The 21,520-nt window shown below is 36.0% G+C and overlaps 2 protein-coding genes across 3 annotated transcripts; both read right to left on the bottom strand.

The window, feature by feature from the left end:
- Positions 1-5,561: 5,561 nt before the first annotated feature.
- On the bottom strand, positions 5,562-12,448 carry LOC113778455 (protein PIN-LIKES 3-like). Of its 2 annotated transcripts, none has more exons than XM_027323871.1 (11): positions 12,122-12,448; positions 11,462-11,655; positions 10,883-10,962; positions 10,662-10,786; positions 9,903-10,024; positions 9,371-9,598; positions 8,513-8,593; positions 7,837-7,934; positions 7,146-7,198; positions 6,864-7,049; positions 5,562-6,008 (listed from the first exon to the last, which is right to left on the bottom strand). In XM_027323871.1, exons 2-11 carry the CDS (start codon positions 11,594-11,596, stop codon positions 5,884-5,886), a joined length of 1,233 nt encoding a protein of 410 aa, XP_027179672.1. In that variant the 5' UTR covers positions 11,597-11,655; positions 12,122-12,448; the 3' UTR covers positions 5,562-5,883. The 2 variants fall into 2 exon arrangements, with proteins under 2 accessions (XP_027179672.1, XP_027179671.1); XM_027323870.1 differs by having other exon boundaries at positions 11,462-11,639.
- Positions 12,449-12,955: 507 nt separating this feature from the next.
- LOC113778605 (serine/threonine-protein phosphatase 7) lies at positions 12,956-17,954 on the bottom strand. Its single transcript, XM_027324060.1, has 5 exons — positions 17,099-17,954; positions 15,993-16,487; positions 14,820-14,966; positions 13,596-13,703; positions 12,956-13,351 (listed from the first exon to the last, which is right to left on the bottom strand). Exons 1-5 carry the CDS (start codon positions 17,702-17,704, stop codon positions 13,271-13,273), a joined length of 1,437 nt encoding a protein of 478 aa, XP_027179861.1. The 5' UTR covers positions 17,705-17,954; the 3' UTR covers positions 12,956-13,270.
- Positions 17,955-21,520: the final 3,566 nt, after the last annotated feature.

The raw sequence follows: 21,520 nt of genomic DNA, 5'->3' as shown, positions 1-21,520 counted from the left end.
AGTCTTGTCTACCCGTATTCGGGCGGTGTTTCAGGGCAGCGCTCTCCCTACGTTGGTTCTAAAATACTTAATTGAGGTCGAATAGAAGGTGAAAGAAAGAAAGATCAGAGTCGCCATCAACACTTGATGCCAAATTAATTACTTTCTAAAATTTCAACCGTTTAGGGTCAAAATTTTGCTGCTAAATATGTATATAAACTTCCACATGATTCGGATCTATTACATGCACATTCACTCGTACAGAATGTGGCATGCATAATTATTAACAATTATTGAGCCTTTCACGATCAAAGAAACTTGAAATTGGAGAATGACATTACAACCACCGTAGATGTTCTTGCCTTGTTCGATAACATTTTCACGCTCGTATACGAGTCACCTGGAAGACTTAAAAAAGGCGGAAGCTGAAAGGATAAACCGTAGCTCAAGTCAAATTTGTTGTTACAAAGCTCCCCCCATAAAATTATCAAAGATTAAAAATTTTAGGGTGGAAAAAAACTGTTCTTTTGTGTGTGGGGACTTGGACAAGAGATGTTGGCTAAAGGTTGAAGCTACAACCTTAGCTTGGAAGTCGTGTAATTAACGACGTTGTCATCTTAGCTGTTAGTCATATAATCAAGTAATTTTAGTCTATTTTCTCTCCATGTTGTTAAGTCATATAATTAAGCACGTTGTCATCTTAGATTTTATCATCGTCCCGGGTACTTGTGCGAATCCTCCCAATGGATTGATGGCGAAAAATACTTTATTCAAATATTAGTTAGTCGTGTATTAACAGATGATATACATACATATATATATATAAACACTAGAAATCAAGACATAGAGTAAAACTTGTGAATCGATTCGTAACATTTTGGATCTCTCGATTATGTTACGGCCGGAGTCCTACTCATGACAGCCTGGTTGAACAGGGCAAGAGCAATCCCAATAAAGGCACTGTCGTCTACAGTTCAATCTATAAGTTCACACTATTCAGTTCAGCTTTTTTTTTTTTTTTTATTTAGTTTCGTAAAGAAGTTTATGAAAGAAGAAAGTGACCCAAAAAAAAAAAAAAACTTGGCCGCAAGTTCTTCGCTAATTCTTTTACCCGTTCTATCCTAAAAGAAGCTCAGTTAATTAGATTGGATTGAAGATAAAACGTGTATTCAATTCAACCATTCGTATGGTCTCTCCTAAGGCTGACCTCGTTTCAGAACAAACTGAACTTCGATACCACATTCATCAAAGAGATACGGCCATGGCTCCAAATTTTTGCTAATTCAATGAATCTTTCTCGGGTGAAACGAAGGACATCTCAGTCAAGGGATAGGACGATGAAATTCCATAGGACCTAGTGTGTCTAACAAGTCGCACTATACGCCAATCCAAGGTACATCTTCCCCTTCAAGGCTTCAGAAAGATATTTTTGGAACACCAATAGGCATTAAATGAAAGGAAAGGGAAAAAAAAACTATTTCTGAATTCTGATTTCTTACTACCAGTCTTCAGGAGGATTGATTTTGCTACTACCTACCATACATATTACTGCATTTACTGGTAGAAGAATGCCAATGCATGTGAGATCTACTCCATCTAAAACTGATAACATGATCCTAAAGTTGACCTTCTAGTGAGAGAGGTAATTTTAACATGGAAATGGTCAATACTTCTTATTTATATATATATATATATATATATATATATTTGGTAGCAAGATATTGGTTATCACTTCCCTTTTTTTTTTTCTTTTTTGGTTTCTAATTAGTGTTTAGAACAATCTACCAGTTCTAGTTGTCAGGTTATTTAGTTTCTGACATGTGACAAAAGAGTTGACCCGTCGCTCACTGCTGGTAGGAGGATGGGCAGAGACGGTTGTCAGAAGTAATTTATAGGTACGTGGCTAAGATTTAACCTAGAAAAATATAAAATTTAAATAACATCTTGTACGTCGTTTTCATACCTAGATGGAACTCATAAAATTTTATTTTATAACTACATATTATTAAAAGTAAATTATACGTGTGTATATAAAATTATATTTTGTGCGTTCGGGTGACCGTTTGGTCACTGCTAGCACGTTAGGCTGCAATCATAGTGTGACAGTGATCAATCACTAAAGCAGACACGTAGTATGATACTATGATATCATCCCCAAATCTGTGTGCCGCCTATTATTCTACACGTTGTTTGGTTTCATTTTTTTTGTGACATTAAACTATTCTTATTTCATGAGGCCAGTACTTAACCGACATTTTCTCCTCGTCACCAACGAAGTTCGCATTCCCCAAACATGGGGTAAAAAATAAATAAATAAATAAAATCCAGCACTCCAGCGTTGTTTATTGGTTAATGGAATGACACTACTTTTAAGAGATGAAATTATCCCTCTATGACTGTCCCTATTTTGTTTCTTCAGTTTATTCGATAATCTAAAACCTTTTTCTAACCCCAAAAAAAAAAAACAAAAATTTGATTGATAGATATTGGACCTGTAAAAAGAATTTTTTTTTTTAAAAAAAAGATATTAGAAATGTACTCAAAATCGTATTGCTTTGATGTTACAACCTATCTATATAAACGTATTTCATGTGTCGCAACGTGCCTAAAGCCTCATTATTGAAATAGCCAACAAATGTGCAGTGGTGGAACTAAGTATTAATTAAATGGGTCCATTTCGTGTAGGTGATTAATTTCTAATTTGACAAGATGAGGGCAAAGCGTTGAAGTTCAGCAAATGCATGGATCCAATTAAATGATGATGAAGGCAAAGTGAGATTGAGTTATACAGTAGATTTTGATGTACGACTTATAATTAGGGATGTACGCGAGCCGAGCTACTCGCGCGAGTAGCTCGGTCAACAGCTTGGCTCGAACTCGAGTTCGAGCCGAGTTTCGAGTAGCTCGATTGGTGTTCGAGTCAAGTTTCGAGTCTCAAATTTTTGGCTCGAGACTTGTCGAGTCGGGCTATTTAAATAATATATTTATAATATATATGTATTATAATTATAAAATGACTATTATGGGTATAGGTTATACGGAATTTACAATATACTCTTCTTTATAATAAAATTTTATAAGGATAAAAAAGTAATAACATAATTATAAAAATACCTAAAAAGAAAAAATGTCTAAAAAATGCCTCAGTTTTTTGGTCGAGTCGAGTCGAGTCAAAAAACTTGATTAGACTCGGCTTGATAAGACTTGACTAAGAATCGAGCCTTATCGAGTCGAGTTTCGAGTTTAGAGCGAGTATATCGAGTCAAGTTTCGAGTATCAATATTTTTGACTCGATCGAGCTCGAGCCAAACTCGAGCCAAGGGATATATGAGTCGAGTCGAGTCGAGCTCGAGTATGTCACTACTCGAGCTTGACTCGGTTCGATTACATCCCTACTTATAATCCTTATTGCCTTTGTAGATTTTATTTTCTCCCTCTAACACCTGTCCCGATTAGGTACTCCTCTACCATATAGTATATGTTAGAATGCGCAACGGATCTTTTGTTTCACACTCTGTGTCATTCTCTGTCCCATTTTTTATTGTATTGCTATTTCTCCTTCATAAACATCATGTTTTAGTTCTTTTTTGTTTGCTTATGATTCAATAACTATTGATTCAGTAATACACAAAATTTAACAAACTCAAAAATGGGTATGGCACAACTGGCTCTACTTTGCTTAATGTGAATTTTTTTTTTTCAATTGACTTTTGGCTCAGGTACCAACAACAAATAATTTCATACCTAGTTTTTTTATAAAAATATATATATATATATCATGAAATCCTTCATCTTTATTGACAGAAATATGATCAGAAAAGCAAGATTCGACCATCTTAAGGCCGAAACCACAGGATTAATCTTACCTACCATTCAACTATATGTATCATGGAAAACGTTGTTCATGCGTGCTGGTGGGTAGTCGAAGATGAAAATGCATTCAGCTGCTCGCCCAATTCCACACCCACCAAAGTGATTTTGTTTCTCTCTGCTGCACTTTTCTTTCTCGTTTTAAAGTTTCCCAGTCAATTTTCACGTTAGGTTGTTGGCTCATCAGTATGAACGGCCGGGGAGACAACCCTCGCTGTTCTCTTCACATTCGTTGATTGTTTTCTAGATTGGACAACCATAAAAATATCAATTATTTTGTGAATCTTGCATTGTTCTGCTGGTCGAAAGGAAAGGGAAAAAGACCAAAAGGGAAATGATTTTGGATTGAAGTATTCCGTGGAAAATTTTTTTATTTTTTTCGTGATCACATTTTTCAAATACTATTTTATCTTACATATATCAATTCATTGCAGTATTTTTTTTTTTTAATAAAAAATTCAGAAAACGGCAATCCAAACGTGATCCTAAAAATTTTATGACGAATTGAGTATATATCAGTTAAGTTCTCAGAAAATCATTTTCATTCTTTGCTGTTCCAAATAAAATCAGACCAAAAAAAAAAGAGCAGAATTGATCATGACCTAAAGCAATGAGCAGATTGCATGTCAAAGAAAAAAAATTCTCTTTTCCCATTTGCTTTTCCTTCCAGAGTTCATGATCCATGCTTTATTGATGATCACGAGGGCAATAATGAATAATATGGAGGACCCGAGGTCATCATATGAAACCTTGCCAGAACCTTTCGCCATACAAAAAACTTAAGAAGTGGAGTATGGAGCATAGCGGATGCACCAAGGATTCAACTCCATTATTGGTGGTAGACCCATGTCTTTCTCTATAGCTTTGCATGCCTTAAAATGAGGGGCAGAGGCCATTTCTAGGTTCTAATTCAGCACAGCCACAGCCTGTTTATCCTTGTTGATGGAGATTGAAGACGAATGAGTCAGTGGGCAAGTAAATTAAGTTGCAATTTATCACAATGTGACATCTACCAACCCTTGAATTCTATTATTGTTGTTGTTGTTGTTGTTTATAACAAGAAAAGAACTGCATGTGGTGTGATAATGTCCTTCAAAAGAAAAAAAAAATTAACAAAGCATATACTGTTTTTCAAAACTTCAATTGGAGATGAAATTAGTCTAATTATATGATTCCAGGATTGTTTTAAGTCTAAAGCCATCTGATTGTATCTATACGAGTCTATTGCATTTTGGATGAAACTTAAAATGATTGAGACCGGCTAAACCTGATTATCTTTACCACTTTTTTTACCATCTTAACAGAGTTCTACGTTGTCATTGTATTCGTCATTAATTTGAACAAATCTTTGAACCAATACTCCACAAGATCACCCTATCTAATCCAGGCTTAACATCAAGCATCATTTCCCACCTAATCCCTTTCTAAGACACATTACTAACCAAATAAGCCTAGTGCAGGCTGTGTTTTCCCTTTTTTTTTTCTTGGTTCAATGGGACAATCCAAACCCTAAGGGAAAGTCTTGAGAGTCAGAACCAAAAATCTCATTACCATCTATCTAATATTTCTAACAGTTAAGTTGGTTCCTTTTTCTTTATCCTTTTCTACTTCTTAACACCAAAGATCTTTTGTGTGTTTCTTTTAATTGCCAGATGTAATAATCGATTAAAAGAACAAGAACTATATGTGTGTGTGTGATTGAGTCGACTAGATATCAATTAAATGGACATTTAGGCTTTTTCAAAGTCGACCGGCTAGAGTACTTTCCACATCCAGAAAGAAAGGATCACCGTGTAGAACAAACGAAATAACCTCTTTTTACTGCGGATTTTGGGGCATTTCGACGAGTTAAACTATACTATTAGATTACTATCACAAAGTGAAGAGGAATATGTCGATTGTTGACAGCTTTCAGGGGTTGAAATGGTAGTCTTCATCAGCGGCCAGGATTGCCATTACTACGTTCCAACTAAACAGGAGCTTTGACATCACAACAAACCATTATTACGTTCCAACTAAACAGGAGCCTTAACATCACAGCAACAGCCACATGTAATAAGTTGCCCAGAGGGTCATCGCAATTGCAGCCACAGCATAATTCCAAAACATCAGGACGGAACATTCAGTCTCACCAACTTCGAACAACTGCGTTATTGTACCTGCAACATGTGAACGAAACAGACAGAAAATTTCTGCCATAAGTATTTTTGTGTATGTTTGATGTACTCTTTTTCATCATTAGTGCAGATTTAATGAAATCTATTATATTTATATTTATTCGTAGAGACTCTTTTATGGATTTTTGAACATGTTGGAGTTATACCCTTTACGACCCTAACAATCCTGAAGGGATTTCCTAAAGGGATTCTCTAATTATGGACTAAGTTAGTGTTGCACAAGTTAGCTGCTGAAATTGCCTTGTATGATTATTTGAAAGTTTAGAACTGATAAGTGAATTAGGTCTGGCAATAACAAGTAATCAAGAAAAAAAAAAAGGAATATGGTAAAATAATTGCACGAGGTGGCCCACGATTATGAGGCAAGACTAGATATTTTGATGGAAAGGCCAAGCAGTAATGTCACTGGTCCAGAGCAGGAAAAATATGCGTAGACTGTTCGATATTCTACGGACACAGCGGGGGGCTTTTCTCAGTGGTAGATTGGGAAAGAATCATGGACCACTCCATGGTGCACAGTGACTACTTCTGTGAACATTTTTTCATAGTTCGGGACCGCATGTTAAAACTCCAAAAAAGTAGCTTTCAAAATGCTAGCACATGCTAATCAAGAAGGAACTAATGTATCAGAAAAGATGAAATCAGGCTCCACAGAGCAGACACAGCAGATGCAATTTAAGCATGATGGAATTATTCGAAGCCACTTCAATCAGGCTTTGTTAGATTGATTTAAGGCCACTCATTGGGTTTAACAATTAAATCCACAAGCTGACATGAAGTGGAAGAGATCAAGCAACTTAAGAGGGAGAAAGTTGAAAAGTAAGCGATAAACCATACCAATGGCCATTGCAGGTGGAACAGAATACTGAAGCAGAAGAACAAAATGATATAAAGGATCTGATCCCACCATGCCAAAATCCCTTGCAGCTTTGATGATAACAACGCCTAAAACAGGCAAGGCAGCGAACCGGATTAAAATGATGCCAAGAATCATCCATAGGTTTACTCCTGACCTTTTCAAACCTGGACAAATGTACCAAGTGCCAATACAGAGAAAGCAAACTAATTAGTGGGCGACCATCAAGTAGACAACCAATTAGTAATGAGTATAAACACCACCTCTAAGAAGATTTGCACCCATTATCAACGTCATCGATGGAATTGCCGCTTCCCTGCCAAAAATCAGACTATCATCTTTTCGACCAATTAGAAATTACTGCATAAGTGGCAGGCAAAATACGCTCATAAGGTGATGACACAGAAAATTTGACGAAGCTCAACATCTTCCTAAAAACAAGCGCCTTAACGATGCAAGCTCTCCAGATCCTAGTCCATTGAGCAATAAGTTTCAGTTCAACAGCAAAACAGAAGGGAAATTTCCATGCTGATTAAGACAAGACTAATGCCAGAATATAGGTCTCTCTACAATAACCAACAAGACTCCAATATGCTGCATTTAACAGGTTACAGAGCAGGCAACAAGATGGATTTTGCTACGATCTGTCATTCAATTTCTTTGGGATGCTAATGGTACTGTACATATTGGATACACAACAGCTTAATTGACATCATCATGATCTTAAAATTTTACAGTACTGTGTTATCAGATTGAAATATGTTGTTCTCATTATATGTAGCTCCTAAATAGTGCAGCTTGGCAAGGGCAAGCGATATTAAATGTTTCACAATTTCAAGCTTAAGATTCGTTGAGCAAACAAAGAACAAATAGCTTTGTCACGAAGATTATTTAGTACTAGTTGACTACACTAATACAATGAGAATGGAATTAAGGTCAGAGCAGAAATGCTACCCCAGCAAAAGAACAGAACTCTCAACCACACGCAGAGGAGCAGTACCACCAACAATTACTTCCCGCAATGGAGAGACTCCAATCAAAAGCCCAACAACCTGTGACATAGAGGACAAGCAAATTATTCATGAGATGCATAACTATCCAAGGAAAGGACAACTATGAAAAGTACTAAGCAGACGCCAGTATTTGAGAGGTCACAAGGTTCCATCAAATCAAAAGTTACATTAAAACTTTCCTCCATCTGTTTATTTCGCTTTACTTTCAAACGAAGTTGAATTCGGATGGACGAGGACAAATATTAAAACAATAATGTACTCATTGAATTATAGTGACACCCAAAAAAGGATCCAATATACATTCCATTGCGATTTCTATTCTTCTAATCAGGAGCAGGCAGTTAGTTTTACTTCGAAAACTCAACGAATTAGTTGCAAAATGCTTAGAAAACTGCTCATGATCTGAAATGTGATAATGCTATAGTCCCATCCTCATGTTTGTCCTTTGAGTTGCCATAAAGGAACCTCAGTTCTTAGCTAAAATGCATGAATATCATGTATATAGTCAAATTATCTACCATCATATTGAGTTCCCAGGATACAAAGAAGGCTCTGTTATTTTGTGAGCACTAGAAACCCAGTGATTAAAATGAGAAAAACAAGCATCAGAAGCCTACCGTTGCAACAGTAGGAGGTGTCAGCAACATCCTTAGGTCAATTTTTCCAAGTAAACTTTTCAAATGCTGCTTGAATGGCACCTGCAAATAGTTTTGAAAGGTTTTTCGCATCTGGTTATCGGCAGCTTAAGAAACCCAACTGATGCCACGTGAATAATGTAATGATGCAACATCAAATGAAGACTAATCAATGAAACTGTTCCTCTGACTTTTGGGCCGCAAGAAATTTGATTCCTTTTTTTGTTTTTCTTTTTCTGGTGTTTTTGGAAAGTGGTACGTTTGCTAAAAAAATTTGATAAAGATAAGAACCAAAATGACCTTGCAGTTATCCAGTAAATCTTTGCTATTAAAGCTTAACAGCTCAACGGAAACATGGAAAGAACAGAAACAATTTTATCACAAGGTTGAAAACTGTGCTCTACTGCTAGGATATAACTCTGATATTGTTGGTCAAACAATTTTTATTTCTGCAATACTACAATGTTAGCTGATTAAGTAGATTAGCAAGTGCCATTAACAGGTATTAGGAAATAATGTATGAGCCATTCTCCACCATCGGCATAAATTACATAGTTTTATATCTATGCAGACACAACAATATGGTAGTATTTGTCCAGACTTTTAAAATGTAGCATAGCGATTAATCACTGAAGATATTTGTTTGGTTGCCAGATTTATTTGAGCAAGGAGTTGTGAAAAAGAACAGCTCTCTGATCAGAGCCAAGTTATACGCCAAGTGACATTGTGATGGTTTTCTTAATCACTTATTCTGCTTCATGGCCAAACTAAGGAACTTGAAAAGGAAATGATCAAACTGCTCATGTTTCGAAGTAGGCAGAAAGGGGGAAAAGGAATTACCTTAACTCCGTCCTCAGATCTTTTGAGAACAAAAGTAGGTTGAACGTGATAATCCTGGGAGCTAGGGCAACCTTTTAACAGCAACTCTTCTCTGGAGCTGTCTGAGGAATTTATTTCAGCAGACTGGTTTTTGCTAATTGTGGAACTTATTTGGACGTTACCATCACTCTCTGTTCCACATATACGTATAATGTTGTATACATAAGACCAAACAAAAACAGCCCCTATCTGAAAGAACAAAAAAGTATGAAAACTGGATGCCGATAAAGCTGAAGCCACATATATTCTGAAAACTTTTCAACTTAAGCACAGTTCCCCCTTAAGCAACATTGAGTTGTCTGAAAGGTTTTCCTGGTCACTGCCAAAAAAAAAAAAGCCTTCTAGGCATATGACCCGCTCAGATATGATGTCTTTTTTAAATAATAACAAACATTAACAGCACAAGTGAAACAATACATGAAGTTCAAGAATCTAAATGTGTGGCACAAACTTATAGGTAATTTAGAAGTTGGGTATGAAAGTTCCATATTACCGACATAGAGAGTGATACATAGGCCATTCCATTCCTAGAGCAGGAAAATGAATCTCCAAATGGGTTATTCTTCTCTGCGCAGATTGCTGGGATGATAATAACTGGTAAATTCCCCATGTTTCCTGCATAGATTAATCTGTCAAGGAACTCTGCTTGAAATTCAGGGTGTCATAACATTGTTTCCAAAAGTCGTCATTACATTGGATATCTTCTGACAGCTATCATACAAACACGCCTATCAGCATTGCCAGATATGACAAAAGTCCAGAAAGAAAGAAGTGCCTTGCAGTGAAAATTGTACATTTTCGTTAAGGCTCTCATATTTGATTGTATAAAACCAGTTGAACCAAGATCATCTAAATCAATCGTGAAGACTTCAGATTTTTGTACCTCTTCTTCTTTATCCCTTTAAATTTTAGGATCCAAGTTGATCTTGTCATGAAGTTTTCCTCCTATTATTTCACAGTGATCATTATCCAGATATAGCAATAGCAACTGCTGTGTGACTGCATAATTCTGCTTTTAGAGACTTTTAAGTGATACGAGCATGGAATCATTAACTATCAAACCTCTTCCATGTTTTGCTGTCTGGCTGAAATATATATATAGAATTTCAGTTTAGAGTCTACCTACAAAATGTCTCTAAGAGTTACGAGAGTCCAGAGTGAATTAAATCTTTATCTCTAAGGCTTGATGAGATGAAAAACAACTCAATCAAGGATAGTAGCCATTTTAAGTTTCATCAAATAGTTCATGTACCCGCAGCACAAGATCCAATGACAAGGCCATGCAACTGTTGAGGAGTTTTGGTGATTCTGACAAGTATCCATCCAAGGGCTGAACCAATAATAAAAGTGAGGAGAATACTCACTGGTGTGAACCACCTGCGAATGAGTCATAAAGCTTAAATAAAGAAACAGTAGAATGTAGGAAGAGATGGAATTCAAGGGAAACTAGTCAAGGATGAACAGGTAACCTACAAAGAAATTATGTTGGTCGCTGAAATGGAATCAACCAAGCTGCTGGCCAAAAGTGATGGGAAGAAGACGTAGTACACAAGCTGCTCAATCTCAAAATACAGGAATTCATTAGTCCTTTATGCTTGGTTTTGGAAATGTTTAATTACTTTTTTTTTTTTTTTTGGTTTTTTTCTAAATGTTCTTATTAGTGCTTATTGGATTGCAGATTTTAGTTATTGTTTGAAGTAGTCAAGGGATTAGCCTTAAAACTGGTGCTACTCTGTATACCTTGACGACTGAAAATATCCAATGAAGCTCTTCTCCCCGTGATTGCTCAGCAGTACAAAGATATCGAATATAGCAAGTTTTTATATCCTACTATCTTGGCATTTATACAAGTCATTTCATTCAACTGTCCAACCAAAGCCATGTTAATTGCTTTGCTCTCTATTTATTCCCTGCCAATTGCAATTCTTCCTTCCTAGTTCTCACTTTATCTGTTCAGAATTCCTGATTGATATATGATTGGACTAATTTCGTCTCAGACACCTCAAGAAAATCAAAGATAACTCAACTTTAACAAGAGATCATCCAGCTTACATTATTCAAATGGTGACGTGCAGTTGCAGACAAGATGCTAATATGATCCACAGCAAGGAATAAGCCCACCACAGCAATCAATAGTGTTTTCAGAACTGGCATCAATGCGACCATTAACAATTCATCGATCCCCATCTCAAATTTCTTCTAGGACTTGCTGAAAATACCTCTTGCAATCCTTCAGCAGCAGGAAACTAAGTTGGTGACATGACAAGACTTAAGTATTAAAAGTTTAAATGGAAAACAGGTAAATTTTACCAATTCTAAAAGCACCATGAATTAAAATCATGAAATTGTAAAAGGTATTTTCCAAACAAAACATTTTCAAATACTACAGAAAGAAAATAAAAAGGATTTTCAGATCAACCTCAGATGCAGATCATCAGTTTTATTGACCAGTAAGCATAACTCGTATCTGAAGCATGATAAGCAAAGATGAAGGTTCCTTCGCAGTCATGGAGCCCCGAAATAGCTTTTTTTTAGCTAAACATAAATACAAGAGTAAACTGGGAAAGAATATACTTATGGAAATAAAACGCAGGCAAATGCAAAGTGCAAGTCTTGAAATATACATAGTTGCAAAAACAATTTCCCCATGTCAACTAATAAACGGTGTTTCTTCAGTGCCATGACACTGGAGTGAAGAAGAAAAGTCCTTACTGTTTGATTGAACCCGCAAAAAAACTCGACGGTGAACCTGCGACCCAGATGGTATTGAACATCAAGTAGAACTCGAACGAAACATGCAAATATGTTTTGTACTACTAACTTCGAAAATTGAAGGAAATCGAAATTGTCAGTAGTAGCAAATCCTGGAGCAACCATGTCAGAGCAAGGTTTGGCAGCACCCTGGTTAAAATGATATAAAACTGGCCCCTTGACTTTTCAGCAACCACAAGGTCATGTACACCACAAATTTGTTTTAATCTTTTCTTTATTCTGGCCGGCGGCCGGGACAGGGATTGGTGGGTATAGCAACAGCAATTATCTGGGTTGGCGAGTTAGATTTGCAGAAAGCTTTTCTTTTATTTGTTATTCTTTGTTTCTACTTGATGTTTCTCTAAATATTGTGATAACTTGTTTATCACATCTTGAGAAGTGAATTTGATCTGAATTACGGCACTGAAATTTCATCCTTCCTTGGACGGTAATTTGAATGCAATGGTTCAACAGTCTTAATTTTGGGAACAGCCCATTGAAAGAAATCCCGCAACAAAAACAAAAGCAAAATGCAAATGAATTTAACAGACATGACGATTCCTGATGACATACTGAAACCTCAAAAGAGAGAATTGCCAAATTGGCAAAATTCACGGCAAGCATGATGCCTCAGTTCTGTTTTCTTCAGATATTCTTTAAGCCAACGTCATCCATCCTCGCAACTTCTCAAGTTTCTTGATATTCCTCATGCATACATTAAAACGCAGAAGACCTCAGAAGTACGGATTCATCAATCCCCCGAAAAGAGACCAAGAGATGATTAATAAAAAGGGATGAGAGAAATTCTACCTCCAGAATATTCAAAAGAAGACTCTGAATGTCATCATATACAAGTATCATAGATAGTTCTGACAAAATTTTCCAAGCTATTTGCTATCTACACTATATGAAACTCGATGCAAAATTCTACAGTGGAAGGGGCTGCAAGCTTCCTGGAGCAAAGGACAATACAGAAACTTGAACCAAGAAAATTTACACAGAAAACAAAAAATTGCTGTAATTAGAGAATACAAGAACCATTAACTCAAACACGCACAGATATCCAAGTAGTTCTAAGGTATATAATTATATAGCATTTCGTCGATAACTTCATGTAGCTGGTACCATCGATGCCATATCCAGTTCTTCATCAGAATCAATCACATCTTCATAGTCATAATAGGGATTCACCTGCCACAACAATTAATACATTTTAAGACATATCTATTTCTTGCTTTGTAAACAAAACTTATACAGATAAGGGAACTTATAGCTAAATTTATCAATGGAGCATGCCCTACAAGTTTAAAATTCCTCGTAGGAACATTGTCTATTGTAAAGAGCCAACTTCTTAAGCATTAAGAGCAAAACATATAAAATGAAGATTCGCTACATCCTTTCTTCTTTTGAAGTGTAACTAGGAAAGATTTCTAACCACTGGTCTAGGAGTAATCGCATCAAAAGTATGGAAAACCGGGGTGTCAAAATCAGGGGGCTCAAGAACAATATATGCTCCTTTATTCCGGTACCTTTCATCAGTTGCCTGCAAGGAAAATCATCAACAGAATAAGTTAATTCTTCATCCTCCTCATATATCAGCTTCATGCACCATCTTCATAAAACCAACAGTCTTTGAGACATACTAATAAGAATGTGCAACACTTAAGAGGCATAGATTCCTTTTAAGGGCTTAGACTCCTTCAAGTTTATCTGATCCTAGAAACCTACAGTGATAGTTGTTGAAGAAAGAAATGCTTCATTGCATTTTTATCTTTACAAAACGTATGTGAAATTAAGTCATATTTCTCGATGGCAAAGCAGATTTATTTCATATGCATGGCCTATGAAAATTACCACATAGATGAGTTCTTTTAGGGATGTCATTGGCACAAAAATTTCTAGGAAAGGAACATCAAAGATTCCGACACAATTATCAGTAGTTGATATCTAGTTGGTCTAAATGTCAATAATATGTCTGAGAACCATGTGTATGTGCATGTCTCCATCATTCTGTTAAGCATTTTGTATTGTACGTGTTGCTTTGTCCTGCTAATGGTCTTTAAAATGAGAAAATACATCGTTCTTTATGTGCACCTTCTTAAATGGATTCTGATAGTCCAAAATTTTTGCGGCAACGACAAACCAATTCCGTTTATCTAACCAATTTCAGTTTACTAACTACACAATGAAGGACAAGAATATAATCAATATTTCTGCAAGACCTAATTAAAAGAATCTTCTTGTAGTACTTGGATCAAATTCAACACCCAGACTTCCCTGCAATGAATATCATGGCCCCAACAACACTATATATGCTCAAAAGGAAATTGCAAAAAGAGGTTTAGCTATATCTGAATTTTAGGAAATTTTTGCATATCATCTTACTTACTAAAGCAGCTCAACTAAATTTGATATTTGGTCAAGTATGACAAGGTATTCAAGTGCTTGCTTATATTCCAGTCTTGGTGTGCACAGATATTGATTTCATCACAATTCCATCATCTGTACTGAACATGGAATTCCATGATCCAAAAAGTTAGGGGAAGAAAAAAGCACCAGATAGAAAAAGTATCAATATTGGACCAATCTAAATGCTTAACTACAGAACCATAACACATTTACGGGGATAAAAAGGAAATACAAAAAATTAATAATTTACCTGAAATTGTGGATAGTCTGGTGCACTAAAGACTGTAATCAGCTTCCCAGAGTCTACAACATGATCTATGGTGTACCCTTCATTCATTTGTCCTAGTCCAGGCCTCTTTTCCCTGGCATCAGGACCCTCATGTGATCTGATGATTAACTAAGGTAGCAAAACGCATGACCCAAGTTAGATTTCCAACGAGACACGATGTCAAATCACTTTTGCATGAGAGGGACGGAAATAGGTGGAGAGAGGAATCAGAGAAACTAAATATTCTTTTGAAAAAATCTAATGCCAGCATGTCTTTCAACAAACTTCTAATTTAGCACGGCCCAAGGAATATTTTGAAAGGCAAAGTGGTAGGAATACAATCCTAGCAAACCTAAATGAAATTCGAAATCTTTTTAATTGATTATTTTGTTATATGGTGATCTTTTATACCATTGAATGGAACCATTCGAGAACAATTGAATAGTAACAACATTACCACTCATAAATCTTGCCACCTACAATTTTATCATAGGAATGAGCAGTTGAAGTGACCCTAATAATGTTCCAAGACATTGGACTCCAACAGAGGTTGTTGTGACAAGGTAGAAAGGCAAAGGAAGCATGTCGAAGAGACAGGATAGAATATCCATAAACATTGTCATGCAGAGCTGTCCAGACACCAATACTTAAGGGTCATATTATCAAGCTCATAATGCCAACAAAGAATCAAAGCAAAGACGTCGACGAAATGTGAAATAAAAGACACACTTATACTTCAGATCTGTCAATAAACCAACAATTGTCAAGGGTCAGAATGTCAGGCTCAAAGTCCAAAATGGACAAAAAGACAGACTATGATGAATGTGAGTACATCAAGTTAAATAATATTCATTATCAAGTCAAACGATCAAAATGCAACTTCAAACACTTTGCATCAACTACTACATTCTTATATCAAAATATTACTAATGTGGGTGGAGAAAATCATATGCAATTTGATCATCATCCTGTAAAAGCCTAAGAAGCAAAAGCTGTACTCTGATGATCTACAGTAAACAGGCAATCATATCTTGAATCTACAAAAGATAAAATGCCATGATTGCCATATGAAGAAAATCTATATAAGCTGCCAAACAGCATAAGATTAACATGATATGATTGCAGAAAAGGAAGAAATAATCATCCATAAATTACCTTTAGGTCAAACTTTTTCAGAAATTCTTCCGTACAGTCTGGACCCCATAAAAGACCAATGCCTCGTTCTTTGTTAGGGGAAAGACCTGGATCCATGGATGGATCTGACCAAAGAACATCACCGGGAATCAAGTTTTGACCTTCCCAAGGAGGATCAAGAACAGATCTCCTAGCTTTAGATAGCTCTTCAAATGAACCAAGAGATAATGCATTTGAGTTGGGGTCGACAATTACTTTACGGTTCTTCTTGCCTTTGTATCTTTTTGAAGGAGTACTTGGAATACTGCGAAAAATCCCACCATGTGCAGTGTAAACACGCCCAGCAATGATGGAAGCAAGAGGAAGACCCTCAAAACATCCTAAACACTTGCGGTAGACATGTTTTCCTTTATCTCCATACTTACATGATACCTCCTTCTCAAACCCATACACTGAAGTACAATACTTGGATTCATGGTTTCCACGAAGAAGAAATACCCTGTGTGGCAAAATCACCTAAAGAAAAACATAGGTCATTAATGAAACTAAAGTTTTCCGTACAAAGTCATTGACGCGACAACAAAACTCTGTAAAACAATCGAGCAAAGCATTATTAAACATGCATCATTAAACATAATACTTTTATAAGAAAAAGTTGTGGTAACAAGCATGAACTCGAAACATGAGAAACACTATTAGTTCATGCGAAAAAGCACGAATATTTACCATTTAGCTCTCATATATGAATCTACCAAGTCAAAAAGAACCATACAGAAATAAATGAATTTCCCACTTTGCACCTTGTCTATGATACATGACCTAAGTTTACCACTGTTGGTGCAAACAAGCTAGTTCAATTTACTGTTGAAATCCAACTCACCTTCCAAAATGTAATGCTTTCACCTAGTGATAAAAAGATAACTACTTTATGATCAGCATTCAAAGTTACCCTTTCCATTGTACGAGAAAAAGGGACAAAACTTAAGCTCAAAACTACAAAAATCCGAAAGCAAAACCTCAAACTCAAAAGACAGTATATGATTAGCATTGAAGAATGCAAAAATGAAAGCTCAAAACTGCTAAAGTAACAATATGCCAAGAACATAAAAAGGATCTATGTATTTTACCTTCCATGCAAGGAGGAGCAAGAAAGTCTCAAGACCCCAAGCTCCTCTATCAACATAATCCCCGTTAAACACAAAAATTCTATCTTCACCCGGATATCCGGCATCCTTCAGTAAAAACAACACATCATGCAACTGTCCATGCAAGTCTCCGACCACCACAACCTTTGACACCCGCCCTAATTCTTCACCCTCAATACTCACGCAATTTTTCTCTTTATGCAAAATTTTAGAGGCGGACAGGATTAGCCGATCGAATACCTCAACCGGAAGAAGAGAAGGAAACTCCTGCGGAGGAACAGCTCTCGAAGCCCATTCAAACGCATTCATTAACTCGTTGACCCATTCTCGAGAAATAGCCCCACTTGCCGGCCAAGAGATGGGGATCTGCGGCGGTGGTGGTGGCGGTGCCGCGGGCGGAAGCGGTGGTGAAGAGTGGTTGGTCTGGATGTCTTCTGAGGAAGAGGAGGAGGCTATGGAGGTTGAGGAGAAGAAGTCTTCATCGGAAGATGTTGGTGGGCGTGGCTCCAGTGCGGGGGCCGGTGAGGGTTCCAGTGGCCGGGATTCAACTGTGGAGCTGGAGATGTTGTGGTCTAAATTTGATAACATGATGCAAATAAAATTAAAAAAAAAGGGAAAAATTCCCCCTTTTTCCCGTTTTCTGCTATATATTAAGTATCTCTGATTAATTCTTGTAAAATTTCCACAAAATCAAGGATTTTGATGTTGGATTGGATTTTTGAATCTTGAGTGAGACCCAGAAGACGGGAGGAGAGTTTAGAGAGACATCGTGGGAGCTGGCAAGGGATTAATGTTTGGGTTGCTCATTGCTGGGTGGGTGCATGAATCATCATTGTCAGAGACTCAGAGCCAACGAGGATTCAGCATTCATGTTTTGCCTTTTTCTTTTTTTAAATTTTTCATGATTCTGTTTCTGGTCAGGACTGTCAATGAGGCTGGGCCAGCCTGAGCTCGGCTCGCTCGACCCGACAGAAAGCCCGATGAACCCGATCATTTAGTGAGCCGGTCTGAGAAGTGCCTAAAAATTAGGCCCGAATTAAATATGAGCCGAGCTTGAGCCTTATTAGGCTCAAACCCGATATAGGTCCGACCCTTTAATTACCTATATATATAATATTTATATTTTGATATTATGTATAATTATATATCCAAATATATTATTACTAAATACTAAATATATACATAAATTACAAAACACAAAAATACATCTAAAAACTCTTTCATGAGCTTTCTTGAGAGCCAATATTGGTAATGCATAACTAAATCTCTAATTTTTCTTATTGCTTGAGTAAATTTTTGTATTGGCATAATATTGGTTGATTTTTTTTTGTCTACAAACACAAAAATCATCAAGCATATTTGGATTTAAATCACAAGATAATAAAAAAAGTTTCAACTTTTAAAGATGTATTGGCTTATGATCGCATGTTTTATTACTATTTTTCATGCATTTTGAATGGATTAAATATAAATATTGTTGAAAAATTTTTGGTTTATATACGTTTTAAGAACTATTATTTGATCATGTTTAGTTTTAATATTATAGTCTTGTAAATATTAAATTAGTTTTACAACTTAATAGTTATAGTAATTAAATTAAGAAAATTAAGGAGTAATAAGTGAGCTTGGACTAAGCCCGATTAAGGTTCACAACCCGAATATTATGTGAGTTGAGTATGAGCTTCACATTTACGAACCCGAAACTCATAGCCCGAAGCCCGCAAATGATTCAAATTAAATGAGCTGAGCTTGAGCTCATCAAAGCCCGGCTCATTAGGCCCGATTGACAGGCCTAGTTCTGGTGTAGATAAAAATAGTATCTGAAGAAACTTCTTGAATTATTAGTATCTGCAAAAAAGAAAAAAAAAATCTATATATTTTCTTAAATTAGGATCTAAAAAACTAAATTTCTGATTTCATGAAAAATAACCAACTCATTATTTATGCTAAAGTTTTTAAAATTGAGCCCTCGATTAATCCACCGTGAAAAAAAATAGTACTCTTTTTTATTATAAAAAGTAAATGTCATTAGCGAATGATTAGAAATTGTCCAACCGCAAATTTCATTAAAAAAAAAAGTGTTATTCTCAAATGCATGTTACGTGCAGCTTGGCTGTAATTCGACAGTCATATAAAAAAAATACTTGTGTTTTGTCAAACAGCGCAACATTATAGGATAATTTTGCTTATATTGTTTTACTTTAGTAAGGCCCTGTTTGGCAAACGATTTTTTTGCCAAGTTTTTCTCCTATAAATTTTTTAACAACTTTAATTATAACAATCTCAAATAACTTTTCAAAATTGTAAAAACACACACTTTACAATACCCAAAAATACACAAAAAATTCCCTTATTTCTATTCTTTTTCTTTCTCCCCCCACCTCAACCCACAACCCCAGCTGCCACCATTTTTTTTCTCTCTTTCCTCCTTTCTCCTTTCTCCTTTCTCCTTTCCTTTTCTCCTCCTCTCCCCTTTTCCCCACTCTCCCCCACCACCCTCCCCCTCCCCCTCCCCCATGCGCAATCTGGTGCGAGAGAAGGGAGAGGGAGGAAGGGGAGATGGTGGGAGAAAGAGGGAGAGGGTAAGGGAGACGGAGAGGAAGAGAGGAGAAGAGGGGAGAAAGGAGGAAGTGGCGAGGGAGAGAGAGAATAAATGAGGGGAAAAGAAAAGAGAAACTGGTCTTGTCGGCAACTACGCCGGTGCTAGGAGGAATGGAGAAGAAGAACAGTGGGGTGGGGGAAAAGGATAGGAAAAGAAAGAAACGGAAAAATCAAGAGGAAAGTTTCTTTTTTTTTTTATAAAAAGAAAAGTTTTTACATACCTCAAAAAGTTTTCTTACAATTTTACAATTTGTTACAGTAAAATTTTAAACAAATGCAAAAAAGTTGATTTGCCAAACAGTTGCCTGATAGAAGTGTTCTCATGAACTTTGAAAGGTAAAGTGCAATTAATCCTAATTCATGTTCCCAAATTGGTGGTAACATGAAACCATGATTGGAGAAATTAACAAAAAAATCCTTGAGCAATTGATAAAAGTATTCTATATAGTGTAATTGAATGTTTCTTTTTTGTTTATTCAGTTAGTGAGGTCGAAGTTTGAAATCTAAATTTTGAGTCTGAAAATTAAGTGTTAAAAGTATGGAGTTACTGAATTAATAAAGTTATACGTGTTTGATAACTAATTCATATTGAATTGAAATATCGTACAAATATTATAGTTTCATTTAAAAAAAATTCTTTTATTGTATATTGGAGAGAAACAAAAATATTGTGAGAGAAAATAATTATAGAATTTAAAAATAATATTTAAGTGAGTGTCTTTGTGTGTGTCGGACACAACAAAGGCAAATGTATTATTTTGTGCAAGAACATGTATAAGAGTGTGTTACATGTCTGGAAAGTGTGATATGTATGATCTATTCAGATTTCAGAAGATTGAATAAAAAATTTTCACTTAAAACTTTGTACACAAATTAAGCAGTCATACAATTCAGTTATCAAATATGCTGAATAAAAAATTCTAAATAAATTAATTTTTCAGCGTTAAGTTAAATTATCAAACACACTCTAACTGTAACTTAATGTTGCAAGAATAAAGTGTCCAGTACCAACCACAACAGTGGAAATTTTATCTTCACAACGTAGGCCAGCCAACATCTTGAATGGAAAAACTTTTTAGTGACATTGCTCCATCAATTTTTCTTTTTCTTTTTTTTTTTCTTTTTCTTTTAAAAAAACTAAGTTAGACCTTCTAAAACAAGCTATGTTTTAATCGGTTACCGGATAAAAGAAACTAAAATATCGAAAAAGAACCTATATCATCACATGCACTCATTTTGTTTTACTACATGTATTATTGCTATGAGTCTATGACGACACATAAATTCTATTCGAACAGCAAATGCACTTAAAAATTCCCTCAAGGGTAGTAATAAAAGTAACAGCCTCGTAGATTAATATTGCTTGTGAAAATAATTTACTTTAGACTTTGTTAAACCAGAAATGCTATTGCTATTTTCTTGCGTCTAAACAATAATATATCCTCACACTTTTATGCTAGTGAAGCAAATCTGCTGTAGAGTGGGATTTTGCCGTTCTTGTTGGACTGGGAAATTTAATGAACGCAGCAATCCTCTACGTAGTGTTGAAGAAGATTGTGAGAGATTCCAAAAGAGGCTTGGGTTTATTTTGTAATCCTGAACTGGGAAAAGAAACATGATGGAAGAATTCCCTAAGTTACTAGTACATCATTCATCTCTGCATGGGATCTGGATTTCAGCCAAATCCCAGCGCTGGGCCGAAGAAAGAAAAAACAAAACCATCCGCAATCTGCATCAACACAGCAAAGACACTACCCGCACTTTTGTTGGCTTCTAAAAGTGAAAAACATATCTTGATTTAGC

This window comes from Coffea eugenioides, chromosome 7, assembly GCF_003713205.1.
Source record: "Coffea eugenioides isolate CCC68of chromosome 7, Ceug_1.0, whole genome shotgun sequence".
Taxonomy (NCBI): Eukaryota; Viridiplantae; Streptophyta; class Magnoliopsida; order Gentianales; family Rubiaceae; genus Coffea; species Coffea eugenioides.
The sequence above is the reverse complement of the archived record's forward strand: the minus strand, read 5'-3'. Positions and strand labels throughout refer to the sequence as shown.